Source organism: Rousettus aegyptiacus, unplaced genomic scaffold (assembly GCF_014176215.1).
Source record: "Rousettus aegyptiacus isolate mRouAeg1 unplaced genomic scaffold, mRouAeg1.p scaffold_m13_p_3, whole genome shotgun sequence".
Lineage (NCBI taxonomy): Eukaryota > Metazoa > Chordata > Mammalia > Chiroptera > Pteropodidae > Rousettus > Rousettus aegyptiacus.
Genome location: NW_023416306.1, coordinates 120172753 through 120186749, shown reverse-complemented (window position 1 = coordinate 120186749; position 13997 = coordinate 120172753). Strand labels below are relative to the sequence as shown.

Here is a 13997-nt window from a genome sequence, read left to right as displayed (position 1 = left end):
ATATGAAAAAAGTAAAACATTTCATTAATAATTTTATATTGATTGCATACTCAAATTAATAATATTCTAGATACATTGCATTAAATAAAATATATTATTATGTATTTACCTGTTTATTTTTACTTTTTGATTGGCTACTAGAAAATTTTAAGTTATACTCATGGCATAAATTTCTATTACACAGCACTAGATGATCTCTGGGGTCCCTTCTATTTCTGTGCTGTGTTTAAATTGGATCAGATTCTTTATGTACTTATTTTTACTAGAACATTTTCTAGAACATGGTAACATTTCAAAACAGTTTGGATGACTTATGTTAAAGTTAAAAATAAGAAATTTCAATGAAGATGAAGAAGGTAAATATATAAAATATATACTACCAGAGCTAGCCTAAGGAAAGATATGTCATTATGGGTCGAATTTTGCTCAGGGTTCTAGACTGTTGATGCACTTTGAACTACTAGTCCTTCTTGGGTATTCTAGACTCCATCAATCATAAAAGTAAGAAGGAATATTTTATTCTATTAGCTCAATGGCAACAGTAGCCATGAAATAAAAGAAAAACCAATAGCTAGGAAAGGTACTGGGCTATCAATATACTGAGTTGTACCATGATGACTGTGAACCCCTGGGAAATTGGCATTTATTTAAATAAATGCGGTGTAACATCTGTCTATTTGTAATACAGAAATCCAGATTAAACATTAATTGTGACAGAGAGATTTACTTTAATGCCTAAATTTGCCATATTGAGAAGTCATAAAAATATTTCATGCAGAATCTCTCCTGGCTAAAAATGATTATAATATCCTTTTAGCACACTTATTAATGGGAGGCAAGGCTGCAATACAAATGTAGTAAGGGAAAAGTAAACTAACAAAGAGGAAAGACATAATGGAAAATAATTATTCAACATTCAAATATGTCATAGTCACAAAAAATAAATTTTACAATCCAATTAAAATATTATAGAGATTAGCTCAGTTAGGATCCAAAATATGAGAGCATAAATTAGTTCAGAATTTGAACAATAAAGCTCTAAAAATCTTGACTATATTACAACTTTGACATTGATTGAGAAAGGGGTTAAGAAATTATAATTATTTAGTCTAGAGAAGTTGATGTGACATTACACTAAATAAATGAATATTATGAAAAAAAATTGCAATGGAATTTCAATATCATTAGGATTACAGAGAGGAATTTGGGCCAAGTGCAGTGTTCTTTCCAACTTTTATTTTTCAAAACACTGAGAGTCCTATTGCTCTGCTTTAGATTTTATTGCTGTTCTGGTTGGAACTGTGGGAAAGAGAGTTTTTCCCATTCTGATTTGTCCATAGTTCATCTCTCTATGCATCCTAGTGCCCATTTGTAGGTCATTTCATTTTCCTGTATTTGGTCATGTCACTATTTTATTAACATTATGACAGAGACTCACTGACTAAAGGAGAATGGATGCATCTAAAAAAACAATGCATTTTCCTCTTAGTGGATGTGAAAGTTGGGATTAAGAAAAGGCTGAAGATCAAAGTGAGAATTTTAGTTTTCCCTACGTTATCTATGCTTGAACTGCTCTCCATGCCATAAAGTTGGGCGTTGATTGTCTTCCTTGAGTTTTCTTAAAAGCTTCTTTGAATTAAAAGAGAGTTTTAGGTTTTATTAAGCTATTTTGTGTATTTTCACAAAAAAAGAGAAAAAGAAACAGTAATGGTGAAATTTTATTAAAAGGGGATCAATATGAGAGAGCTGGTCAAAAAAATTCTTTTGTTTTCCTTTACAATGAGAGAAGACAGGACAATTAAGGTTTAAAGAATATTAAAAAGGAAAAAACAGTAATTGAAATAAATTTTTATCTTGGTACACATATGTGAAGTGACTAGAAGAATACCCCTAAGACTCAGATAACATTTCCTTTGGAAAGGGAGAGAGCTATGGGACTTAATGGTTATAAAGGGGACTTTAGCTTGATCTGCAATGCTTTATTTTCTTTTAAAAGTGAATGGAAGCATCTATGACAAAAGAGTTAAAAGTCATTTATTAGGAGAAGAAGAATATAAAGCCTCTTAGGACGTAAGTATGCCACCGATTTATTATATGGTAATTCAAAGGAGAAAAATACATGTTATTTTAAGTTACCAAACTGGATTCCTTAAAAAGAATTCACAAATTTGTCCTGTTGAAGGACCCCTCATCTGAAATCTTTAGGTTGAATAGGAAAAAGGTGAGAGAGTGAAAGAGGCTCTGATGATGTGATAGTTAGTTGGATAGTTAGAAGGCTACACTTTGGGCTATAGAGTAATAATGACTCTCTTAATTTCAGTTTCAGCAGCTTTGAGGGCTATGACATCTAGTCTTTAAAAATGCCTCTGTTGCAGGAAATGGCAGTTGTAGCCACGTGCTTTCTATCTACCCATCAGCATCAAATTGCCAGTGAGCTCTGAATCTTGCTCCTTCCTTATAGCGTAACAAGTACTTCAAGCTAGCGCTTCAAATAACTGAAGGCCACCAGGGGGACAGAGCACAGAGCCTGCTATCTTGTGATTAGTCCGGTGGGAGTCTGTATCTCACTGTTCCATCATGATCAAGCTGCTGGATACCTAAAAAGTCCAAGATCCATACAGTGTTTGGATGCTGGTTTCTTTAAGAGAAAGTGCCTTAGGTTTCTATTGAAGAGCATATATTTTTGAAATGAAAGTGGTGACTATATAATGCTAATGGTAATGATAATAACAATATCAACAATGACAACTAAAATTAATTGAGCTTTTACTATTTGACAGACACTGAACTGAGCACTAGAAAGCTTACCTTACATAATTCTCACAACGACCCTGTCACATAGGTGTTATTATTATTCCCATTTGTAACTGAGAAAATTGTGGCATAAGGAGACTAAACTATGTGCCTAAGTAACTACAGCTAATAGATGGCAAAACAGTGATTCAGATCTTAACTACACATCTCCAAAAGCCCAGGAGTCCCAACTTAATTAAAAATTAAGTCATCATCCCTTAACAATACCATTACTAATTTAACCTTTTCCAGAAGGTTAGCTTAACCACCAACCACTGTGCTTTTGGTAAATAAATTCTAATTGTATGTCGACTTTCCCCACATCCCTTTCCATCTGTTTCTTTGCAAAGATGATTGACGACTGAATATGGGGTTGAAAAATGCTGACTGCATCTGCAGCCCCAGAAGCACACAGAAAGTAACTAATTGAAAAAACGTTAACTAATGAAGTCACTGTTTCCAGTCCCCAAGATAACCTTGGCACCTGAGAGTAAGACTCTTGGGCCTTACTCAGGGAGACCAGCACAATGATGTATAATGTGGTCCAATGTACATGTCAAACAACCAGGACTGTCGGAGGCACAGACTTAGGTATCTACTTCACATGAAATGATACTGTAGAATCATACTCTTTTATTATAGTTAAAATAGCAAAAGGTTAATTAAAAGCAATATCTTTTGTCTCTATAAAAAGACCTTTTCTCCCTTGCCAATATATGACTGTTTATACTCTCGGTTCATTTCTCCTATCCTAAAGATATTCTCTGCCTGCTAAACTAAGTTTTCTCTAAATTGCTAGAGAAGAAAAACACCCTGAACTGCTTATTCCATCAAAACCCACTGCTATATTATATTGGCCAAAATGAAATCCACTAATCCAGGGCACCAAAGTTGATAAGATGAGAAAAGGGCCCTTGATAAGATTTTTAAAAATCCTCTGGAGTCACAGTTGGTCATTACTTAACTTGCCAATCTTATGTACTCAAAAGGATTCCCTCCATCCCCTACAGGATAATTTCATTGAGTTATACTGTTGGGATTACTATGATATAAGCACTGAGAGAAAAGAGAATATGACCAGTTGGCTTTATATAGCATTTAGAGTATCGTCAAGTATAAAAAGATGCTTTAGTGCTAGTCATGATGACATGTGGTAAATTAACCCCTGGATGATGGCACAATTGACTGGCTTCATGGTTACACAGCTTCCAAATGGCCCTATTCCCTGGCAGGTACTAGATATCTAAGTAGTAGTACCTGATTCTGATAGCACTCCCTAGGTATGAGTCTGCAAAGGTTTTCTCCTTATGATATATTACAGAGCAAAATCAGGTGGCCTGGATTGAAATTCTGGCTTTGTCACTTTCTTGACATGTAACTCAGTGTAATAAATTAATTTTCACGAATCCCCCTTTTCCAATAAGTAAAATGAGAACAAGCCTTCTCTTTTTTCTTTTTGCCTCACTAGGCTGTTGTGTAGATCAAATAAAAACTGTAGGAACATGCTTTGAAGAACAGGTAAGTACTATAAAAATAAATTGAAGTAGCTGAAGATTTTGAGTGGTGAGAGAGAGAGAAAGAGAGAGAGACAGAGAGACAGATAGAGAGAGACAGAGAGAGACAGAGAGAGGGAGATGGGTCAGGGGGAGAGAGAGAGGAATACAATGGAGGTAGACTGGTTTGGAGGACTTAGACATTATTTTGTTATAATTTTAATACTTTCTCCTCACTTTAGAGATTGATGATCAGTCAATAATTATGGCAACATTTTTAGTGTCTCCTGGGAAAAACTACCAATAAGTTATCATTAGTCTATCACATACTTCTTAAGCAAAAAGGAACTCATTTAGTTCTGAATGTGTATCTAAGACATGGAAAACTTGGTTTAATTCCCCAGATATCTATAGTGTTATCAAAGTTATCCAAATATTTAATCTAAATTCTATGTGCTGTCCTTTAAGACCATTATGTCTGGTTCTCTCCTCATCAGTTAATCTATATAATAGCACTCTCTGGCTCATTTCGACCTTTTATATTATCGCCCCAAATGCCTTCATTTTATTTACTTATTTCTGAGCCAGTTCTTTTTTTTTTTTTTTTTTTTTTGACTCAAAGGCCATCATTTGGAAATATTTATTACTCTCAGTTGGTCTCCTATGAAATTGAAAACTCATTTTATCCACTCACTTAAATTCAGGATCACGGGTCCTTGCTAGTCTCTGCTATATGAATCAAGGAAAAGGGCTCTTGTCCAAACTGCCTTGCCATTCTCCTATCATTGCATGTACCCGTTCGGCTCACCTAAAACAAGACACGGTGAGCTGGAGAAAAAAGCTCTTTCCTGGGATGAAGCGACTCTTACCACAAAGACTTCACAGCAGATGCAAAGGCCACTGTTCTTGGTAAAGGCATGAGTTATGTCCAAGAGAGCAGGTCTGGTCACGGGTGCCCCTGTTAAGACAATGCACTGGGGCCTGGAAGTGAAGAAAAGAAAATGTGAAAACTGACCGTCTAAGAAACCTATGAGTTCAGATCCAACCCAGTGGAAACAGCAGGAACAGAACGCTTGGCAAAACGGGACATGTGTCCCCTAAATATTTCTTGTGTTTCTCACCGGAAGTCTTAAATCATCCAGCCTGTCCATCTTGCCATCTTTGTATTTTTAGTTTAGTTAGTGTCAGCAAAAAATGTGAAGTGAGGAATATGTGGTCTTGGGTTTCCCCTGTCTTTTTTCCTCTGGACACTATTCTTATCCCAGATTCCAACAGAGCCTGAGTTTCTCCAACCAATATTTTCATTCTATTTTCCTTCATCCTCCTTGCAAAAAGCTTAAAGTATTACTTCTTCCTCAGAAAATTCAGTAAGCCAAAAAGGCCTTAAACTGAATGGAGACAGCACCAACGATTAAGGCTGCAGGAATTTGGGGACATCTTTCTGAAATCACATCATTTAAATCAACTTCTATCTGCATTCATGGAAGGTGACTCTTGGTACTATGAGGTTTTATAGGTGAGGATGGGTGTAGCTCGGAGTGGAAAAGGAGAAGCGCTTATTAACAGGAGGTGCTGTCATGAAAACGTAGTGGTTTTCCATGACCGCCTGGTCTTAGAATATACCCATAAAGTGTCTAACTAAAGTAGTACATTTGTCCCCTGTAAAGAACAACACCAACATGACTGAGAAGCCAATTTTACCTGAAATTTTTCACATGGTCTTCCACTGTGGTTAATTCCAAAGCATTGTCTAAAGCACTCACATAGGAAAGAGCCTGTGTGGAGGAGCCCCAGTTTACATCTGTAGATGAAGGAGGATACGACATAAAAAGTATTGACCTTCCCTCTCTATACTGTGAATAATTTTTCTAAATAATTTTTAAATTTTGTATTTACATTTGGCATATAATTTCAGTTTTAGGTGTATAACAGACTGATTAGACATTTAGAACTTATGAAGTAATCACCCTGATAAATCTAATACCCATCTGACACCACACATAGTTATTACAATATTATTGACTATATTCCTTATGCTATCCTTTACATCCCCGTGACTATTTTGTAACTATCAATTTGTATTTCTTAATCCCCTTTTCACCCTTTTTCACTCAAACCCCCAAATCCCTTCCCATCTGGCAACCATCAAAATGTTTTCTGTATCTATGAGTTTGTTTTTGTTTGTTTGCTTATTTGTTTGTTTTGTTCTTTAGATTCCACATTAAGTGAAATTATGTGGCATTTGTCTTTCTCTGTCTGACTTACTCCACTCAGCACAATATCATGTAGGTCCATCCATATTGTTGCAGATGTCAAGATTTCATTATTTTTTTATGGTTGAGTAATATTCCGTTGTATAAATGCACTACCTCTTTCTTTATTCATTTATCCATTGATGGACACCCAGTTTTCCTCCAAATCTTGGCTATTATAAATAATGCTGCAATGAACATATGGATGTAAATGTCCCTTCGAAGAAGTGTTTTGCATTTTTCACGTAAATACCTAGAAATGGGATTACTAGGCCTTTCTTTGTCTTTCATTACAGCCTTTGTTTTAAAGTATACTTTGTCTAAAATAAGTAGTATTACTCCAGCTTTTTTTGTTTGTTTCCATTTTCATGAAATATCTTTTCCCATCCCTTTCAGTCTCTGTGGGTCTTCTGATCTGAAATGAGTTTCTGTAGGCAGCATATATATGGGTCTTATTTCCTTATCCATTCAGAGGCCCCTTAAACTAGCTTCATTTTTTTGGATTCTTTTCCTTGTTGTTGTTCTGATTATTTTCTGCTACCTTATCTTTTAGATCGCTAATTCAATCCTCTGCTTCATCTAATCTATGGTTGATCCTCTAATGTATTCTTCATTTTAGTTATTGTATTCTTCATTTCTGACTGGTTCTTTTTTATGTTTTTTTTTATCCCCATTTTTATGTTTTCTATTTCATTATTAAAATTCTCACTGAGTTTATCTACTCTTCCCCTAAATTCATTGAGCATCCTTATAACCTAATATTCTATTAGAATATTTGTGTGTTCTTTTAAATCCACTGACAAGACTAAGTGCTGAGAAGGATGTGCAGAAACTAAGACTCTCATTTATTGCTAGTAGAAATGGAAAATAATACTGCCACTGTGGAAAACAATTTGGTAGTTTAGTTTCTTATAAAATTATCTATACACTTAAATAATCAGAAAGGGGTCTTAGAAAAATTAAAACATAGGTCCGCATAAAGTTCTGTGTGTAAAAGTTTATAGCAGCTTTGTATCTGAATACTCCAAGCTGGAAACAATCCAAATGTCTGTCAACTAGGGAAAAAATTTTTTAAAAATCTGAGATATATTTATACAATTGAATACTTCCCAGCAACAGAAAAGAACAAACTACTTATACGTGCAACAACATGGATGAATCTAAAGGCATCATGTTAAGTGAAAATAAGTATGCATGAATGCTACATACTATAAGATTCTATATAATATCCTGGAAAAGGCAATGCTATAGGGACAGAAACCAGTAAAGTAGTTGTCTGGGGCTAAGTCGGAGGGAAGAGATTGACTACAGAAGAGTTTAAAAGATCTTATGGTGATTATGGAAATGTTCTCTGTCTTGATCATGGTGGTGGTTACAAGACTGTGTAAGTTTGTTAAAACTTATAGACTATGAATCTAAAAGGGATGAGTTTTACCGTATGCGTATTATACCTGATGTTAAAAATACATGAAGTATTACAGATAAACAACAAAGAAACCCCTTCAAGGTAGTTACTATCTTCTCTGTTTTACTTGCCGAGTAAGGGTAAGGGGAGTATGTGGGTGGCTGGAGGTCCTGAGACCAGACCTCTCAGTACCGTTCTCTGTGGCCTCTGGCCTCTTCCATCTGTGGTCCATTCATTTCTTTCCTCTCAAAAATTCATTCATATCACTCTCATGTTATTTATTATAATGTATTATAGTTAAGTCCAGTTACTTCATCTATAAAATAGTTCTAATAATACTTAACATATAGTATTATTCTGAGACTTAAATGAGAGCATGGTATATAATAGGTACTCAACAAGGTTAACTATTATTTATATTATATTGTATTATATTGTATTATTAATATCCACCATACACATGGCACACCTAAGTGTACAGAAGCTGCTCAACAACTGTTTGTTGAATGAATGGGTAGTTAGAGTTTGCTTTGGAACCTTCCTCTCACACAGTCCTTCTTATCTTACCTGGCTTTTTATAGGTCACATAGATATAGAGGAAGAATTCAATGACATAGGTGATGACAGCTGCCCACCAGTTGATGACAAACATGACTGCACAGCACAAAATAGCTCCAAAAAGAGATACCCACATATTGTAAATTCCATACGCAGGTCTCCATCCTGCAAGTAAAAAAAAGAGAAGTATGTGAACAAGAAAAACTCTATTACCACCACACCACTGCATATTATAGGAATATAGGTAATGTGTTTTTTCCTAGCATAAAAATCAGAACTTTTAGGTCAGGTTTCTAACTCTGTTAATAGTTTTCTGTGACCTTGGATCCCTGGCCTATGAAGGTGTAATGATACCAAATAAGGATGCTATGAAACATAGGAAATGTGTCACTTTATGGCCCCTCCACACTTCCCACGTGCCCCCGATTGTCTTCTTAAACTACAAAACCTTGAGCATCTAGTATATATGCCTGTAGGAGTTGAAAAGAGACAGGAGGGATGGAAAAAGTGGGGTCTTGCAGGGAGAGGTGAGAGGAACTGCTTGGTAGCTCAAGAAGGAGAAGGTTAAGACAATGAACGGGTTTATTATTCCCATGGAAAGGGCAAAGAGTCATTAAAAGTTAATCCCCTAACTTTCTGATGGCTGTTTCTTTACCCTAAGAGGGCAACGCTTACTCTTTCAAAAATAATAATCTATAGGAAAAGAGGAAGAAATTTTCATGCAGCATCTTCTTAGACCTGATGCATTAATAGCATATGCATTTGCAATAAAAAATTTCTGATGATTAATATATGCATGGGGTTTCCCATGTTTTATTATTTCCATGAAATTAAAGAAGCTGGGAGACAGTATGATCAGGATGGAGAAGCTCTGATTTGAAGGGCCCATTTGGTCTGTGGGTGAAGTACACTTTAAATTTTGAGTTGCCAAAACAACAGAGCTTTCAGTATTCTAGAGCAATTTCCTAAATGGCCACAAGATGGAAACAGCACTTTGAGAACATCACAGGAAATGCCTTTATTTCTCTTTGAATGTGGCTGACTGGCTCTGTGTGTGTGTGTGTGTGTGTGTGTGTGTGTGTGTGTGTGTGTGTGTGAGAGAGAGAGAGAGAGAGAGAGAGAGAGAGAGAGAGAGAAGGAGAATGCGGAGGAGGAGGAGGAGGAGTCGTCTTAGTCGATCTTACTTCTATCTTCTCCTCTTCGCCTCTTCTCCTTTTCTTCTGAGAAGGGAGAATCTTGTTTCTTATTTTATGGGTTTGTATACCCATGTGCCCTCTGCTATTTTCTATTTTTCCTCTCTTTTTCTCTTTTCTCCCTCCTTTCTTTTCACCCTTTCCCCTGCCCACCTCTATTATTTCACAATGCTTTTCAAAAATGGACATAACGTGACATAGAGGCACACACTTTTATGATCCGTTGTATTCTCTGACCTAGAACCTTCTGTTCTGCTTAAAAGAAGACAATAAAACAGATATAAAAAGTCCTCGTTAGCTTCTGGAGCCTAGTGGCCTTGGGTGGATGAAGGCTCCCCTTCCATCTACATTTTGTTTAACTGGCAGCAGCTTTTCTAAAGGAGGCTCAATTGTGGCAGATCCTTAAAAAGTGGAAATGTATTTATATCTCTGATAAAAGTCCTCATGATGAAGAACTTTCTCAAGATTGATAATAACAAGTCTCTAATCTGGTGGAAAGGCACAAAAAATTCTATTGGCCAGTGGAAGCAAAAGAGAGGTGAGAGGTGACTGGGTAGGGAAAAGTTCTTTGGTGTGAAATTTTGTACCATGGTAAACCACAGCCTGAGAGTGCAGGGATGTCAGGAGCTTCAGTGTGAATCTGCATTGACTACGCTCAGCAGGTAATTATGGGAGCTACTCATCCTTCTCTTCTGCACCATGGGCAGGCAACAAATTGATAGTAAGGAAGTTTCAAATACATACATTTATTCCACTTCTGTGGTCACTTTCACCCTGGAAATAAATAGTGGTGTTTTTCTACTGCTGAAATAAATGTGGTTTCTCTTGCAATGAATAATTTATTGCCGCAGGAGAAAATTGACTTTACGGTTGGTCAAAAAGGCCATTGCTCAAATGATTCTTTTTCTATTTCAGAAGCCATCCCCCAACTTACCAAAATAAAGTGGATTACATTGCCCACTAGGATATAAGGAAACGCATAAACACAAATTAAGTACTTTTCACTGACATTTCTTTTTATCGAAACTGCTAGTTTAGGCTTATCTAGTTTTGAAAAGTCAGCTTACCTGGAGATTTGGCATAAGAGGCATGGAAGCAGGAGAAATTAATAAGTGCATATGAGGCCAGGAAAAAGTTGGAGATGATGGGAGCAATGGTGTTCAGTTCCGCTGTGAACAAAGCAGAAGTGAGCATGTGCATCTGAATGATGAGAACAGGGGCTGAACAGCTGTTATAGCCTGGAAAGTTGACTTTATTTGAAAATTGAACACATAGCTAGCATCTGTCAAAATTTAAGAAGTTAGTAATTTTTCTTGGGGGTTACATTCATTTAAAAAATCTATTCTTAGCCAGAGTACCTTTCCAATAAAGTAGAAAGCAAGAAAACCTACTAGTCAGAAAACAGGCAAACAAGACCTCTACCTGAAAAATATTTGAGTGAAAATGAGTGGAGGGTTCTGGTATTGGGTAGATGATAAACTCCCCTGCTGCTGTTCCAGAGGCACCAAATCCTGTGTTCTTTATCTGCTGTGCATACAATCAAAAGGCTCTGCAGGGTGACAGATTAGTTAAATACCAGTGCACCAGAAATGCCTACATGGAAATCTCTCTGCATGTACCCACCTTGCTCTCTTTTTTAGAATTCTTGTTAGTCGTTTGCACTTTCCTACATCTCTAGAGAGTTTTACCTCTCAAGATCTGCCAAAAAAAGTTTTAACTCAGTAGCTAAATGCCCAGCTGATTTAATCCCAGCTGAATTGATCTATGGGTGAAGTAGGAGATATAAGAAATAATTTAGAGATAGTCCTATTTTCTGAAGGTCAGATTTCGATCAACCTCAGTGATGCAAATGCAGGTGGCAGCTGGATGTGATTCTAGAACGTGGAGGCCGGAAAGGAAGCAGGCAAAAATAACTGCCACAAAGCTGGATCCATGAAGTTAACCTACGCTGTTCTGAAAGAGTGATTTTTAAGGATATTATCTTATATGTACAATTTTTTTTAACTGTCTATTTCATCACTTAAATGCAGCATAGAACAATGATTTGACGTCTTAAAGCTTAAATTAATTTGAAACATATATAAATAATTGCTTTTTTTTTCGGTTTAATCTAAAAAGAAATCTAACATTGTTCCTTGTAACAAATATCTTCGACCTATGGAACTCTTATGAGGATTCACGAATTACAGTCACTTCCTGAGTTTATGTAATGAGGAGGAGACCTCATTATTGGGCACCATGGTGCCGAGGAAGGCTCTGCCCATCTCTGCATAGTTAAGATTGTTCTCGCCTTTTGCTTTTTCCCTTCTCATAGACTCACCAGCAAAGGTGCTGCCTTAAAGAACAGTAAGAAATGTGCTGGCTACAGTTGATGCACATACCTCTCTAAGACTACGTAGTTGTGTCTATATTATTTAGGGAGACAGAGCCAGAGATTAAGGTCTAGGTAAATGGTTCTCAAACATTAGTGATCTATGAATCTCTTGAAGAACTTGTAAAATGCGGATTCCTTATTCCCAGAGATTCTGCTTCTTCTAACTCTGGGGTCGTGCCTGAAAAATCTGCACTGTAACAAATCCACAGGTGATTCTGATTCTGACACAGGTGGTCGACATGCCACATTTTGAAAATAGACACTTCAACTCTCCTGCTAGCTGCCAGGCCAGGAGATCTAAAGACAAGTGGCAGCTGAGGGAGACTCTGGGATTAGGCAACATCAGGCAGAGTAGAGGAAGCATTCAGTTACATTTGGTTGGATAGATTTCCAACATTTATATTTAAAGAGCCTGAAGTCCAAAGTCTACCTCAAGTCTTCAAAGGCCTTCTACACACAAGGATTTCTCATTTCCTTCTTAGGCAGACTTCAATATTCCCAAATGGAATATTAAACATAAAACAGGTAATTTCTCAAGTTAAAAGGAAGACCTGTGAATAATCAGAAGAATTATTTGGCTTTCAGTAACATCAAGAAAACTACAAACCAATAAGAATGAATGCCATGGCTATAACAAAAGTGAGAATGTATCCTCTCAGCGGTTCATTGTTTTTCCCATATCCTTTTGCGAAGAACTGCAGCGCTTTGTAGATGTTGTCCTTGCACAGAGCCTAATGAGAAAGAAGAGAAGAAATCTGTCATTTATATCTATGCACAGTCATTTTCCCTAGGTGATTCAAGCAAGAAGATTTGGAGAAAGATGAAGTGATACACAATATGAGGCACAAGTTAACACTGCAGTTTATCATTCTCTACATTATTTGAATCGATCTTGACTATGTGGCAGACAGAGTGTTTGAGCCAGATGCAAACATTAAACCATTTCAGAAAATGATGGGAAATGATTGCTGGTGAGAATGAATGTTTCAGCTTGATCCATGTTCAGTGGCAACAGCAGTAGGAAGAGGCACATTCTCTTGTGCCTACATCACCTGGAACACTTTGGGAGCGCTGACGAGGGAGGCCAGGGCTGAGGACAGCGTTGCAGAAAAGATGCCAGCAGTGATAAGGGGGCCAAACCCTGACACCATGCTCATGACCTTGAGAAGAGAGGTTCAAGTGAGACAATTCATCCAATGGACATCAAAAAAAAAAAAAAAACGCCAAATTTTTATGCAAATGCTTCCTTTTTCTCTTTCTGTAATTTGGAATCTCCTTTATAAGCTAATTGCTTCTAATCAAATTTTCCCCCATTTTATTCTCAAGTTTTTAATTGTTTTTTGCAAAATGAACATGACTTTATATAATTTATAAAAATCATATATGCTCATCATAATGCATCTAAAAGATACTAGAAAGATTGAAGAAGGAAGATTTTAAGGATTTTGACATTTCTCCCCTCTCTCCTTTGTGGGCATATGTTTCTTTCATGATGGAAAATTCTATCCCACAAAAAGCAATATTTTAATAAGGTTTGGGGAAGAACTCAGCTGTTTTTAACAGTCTTTTTAAAGGCATTAATTTTTCTTATTCTTACTTCATGTAGAGGCTTTTCAAACCTTTGCTTTTTCTGTGCTCATTAACCATAATTTTAGATCTGAACCATGATGAGATTCTATCCATTTAAGTCATATTTTGGAATAATGACTTCAGCTGAGTTAATTTCTCTTTGTTGGTTATGAAAATAGCTGAATGAAGCCTTCACGACAAATTTGCTTCTCTCTCTGCTCACCAATCATTCAGACAAATTAATACATTTCAAGTCCTACAGTTTTCCCAACTTCCCTTGTTCCTTCCTCTTCATTCACTTCCTCTTCTGCCTCTCATGATTTCCCACTTAGCCTCATCTTCCAGGGACTCCAGGACCAC

At 36.5% G+C, this 13997-nt stretch overlaps 1 protein-coding gene across 3 annotated transcripts in view; it reads right to left on the bottom strand.

The window, feature by feature from the left end:
- The window catches only part of SLC12A1 (solute carrier family 12 member 1), an 82351-nt gene that overhangs the window by 33665 nt on the left and 34689 nt on the right, over positions 1-13997 (bottom strand). For all 3 annotated transcript variants that reach the window (XM_016163243.2, XM_016163242.2, XM_016163241.2), the window contains exons 12-17: positions 13121-13228; positions 12676-12799; positions 10762-10863; positions 8511-8666; positions 5988-6087; positions 5156-5267 (exon numbers count right to left, since the gene is read on the bottom strand). In XM_016163243.2, the coding sequence (XP_016018729.2) occupies positions 5156-5267; positions 5988-6087; positions 8511-8666; positions 10762-10863; positions 12676-12799; positions 13121-13228 (702 nt within the window). The remainder of the gene's footprint in view (positions 1-5155; positions 5268-5987; positions 6088-8510; positions 8667-10761; positions 10864-12675; positions 12800-13120; positions 13229-13997) is intronic.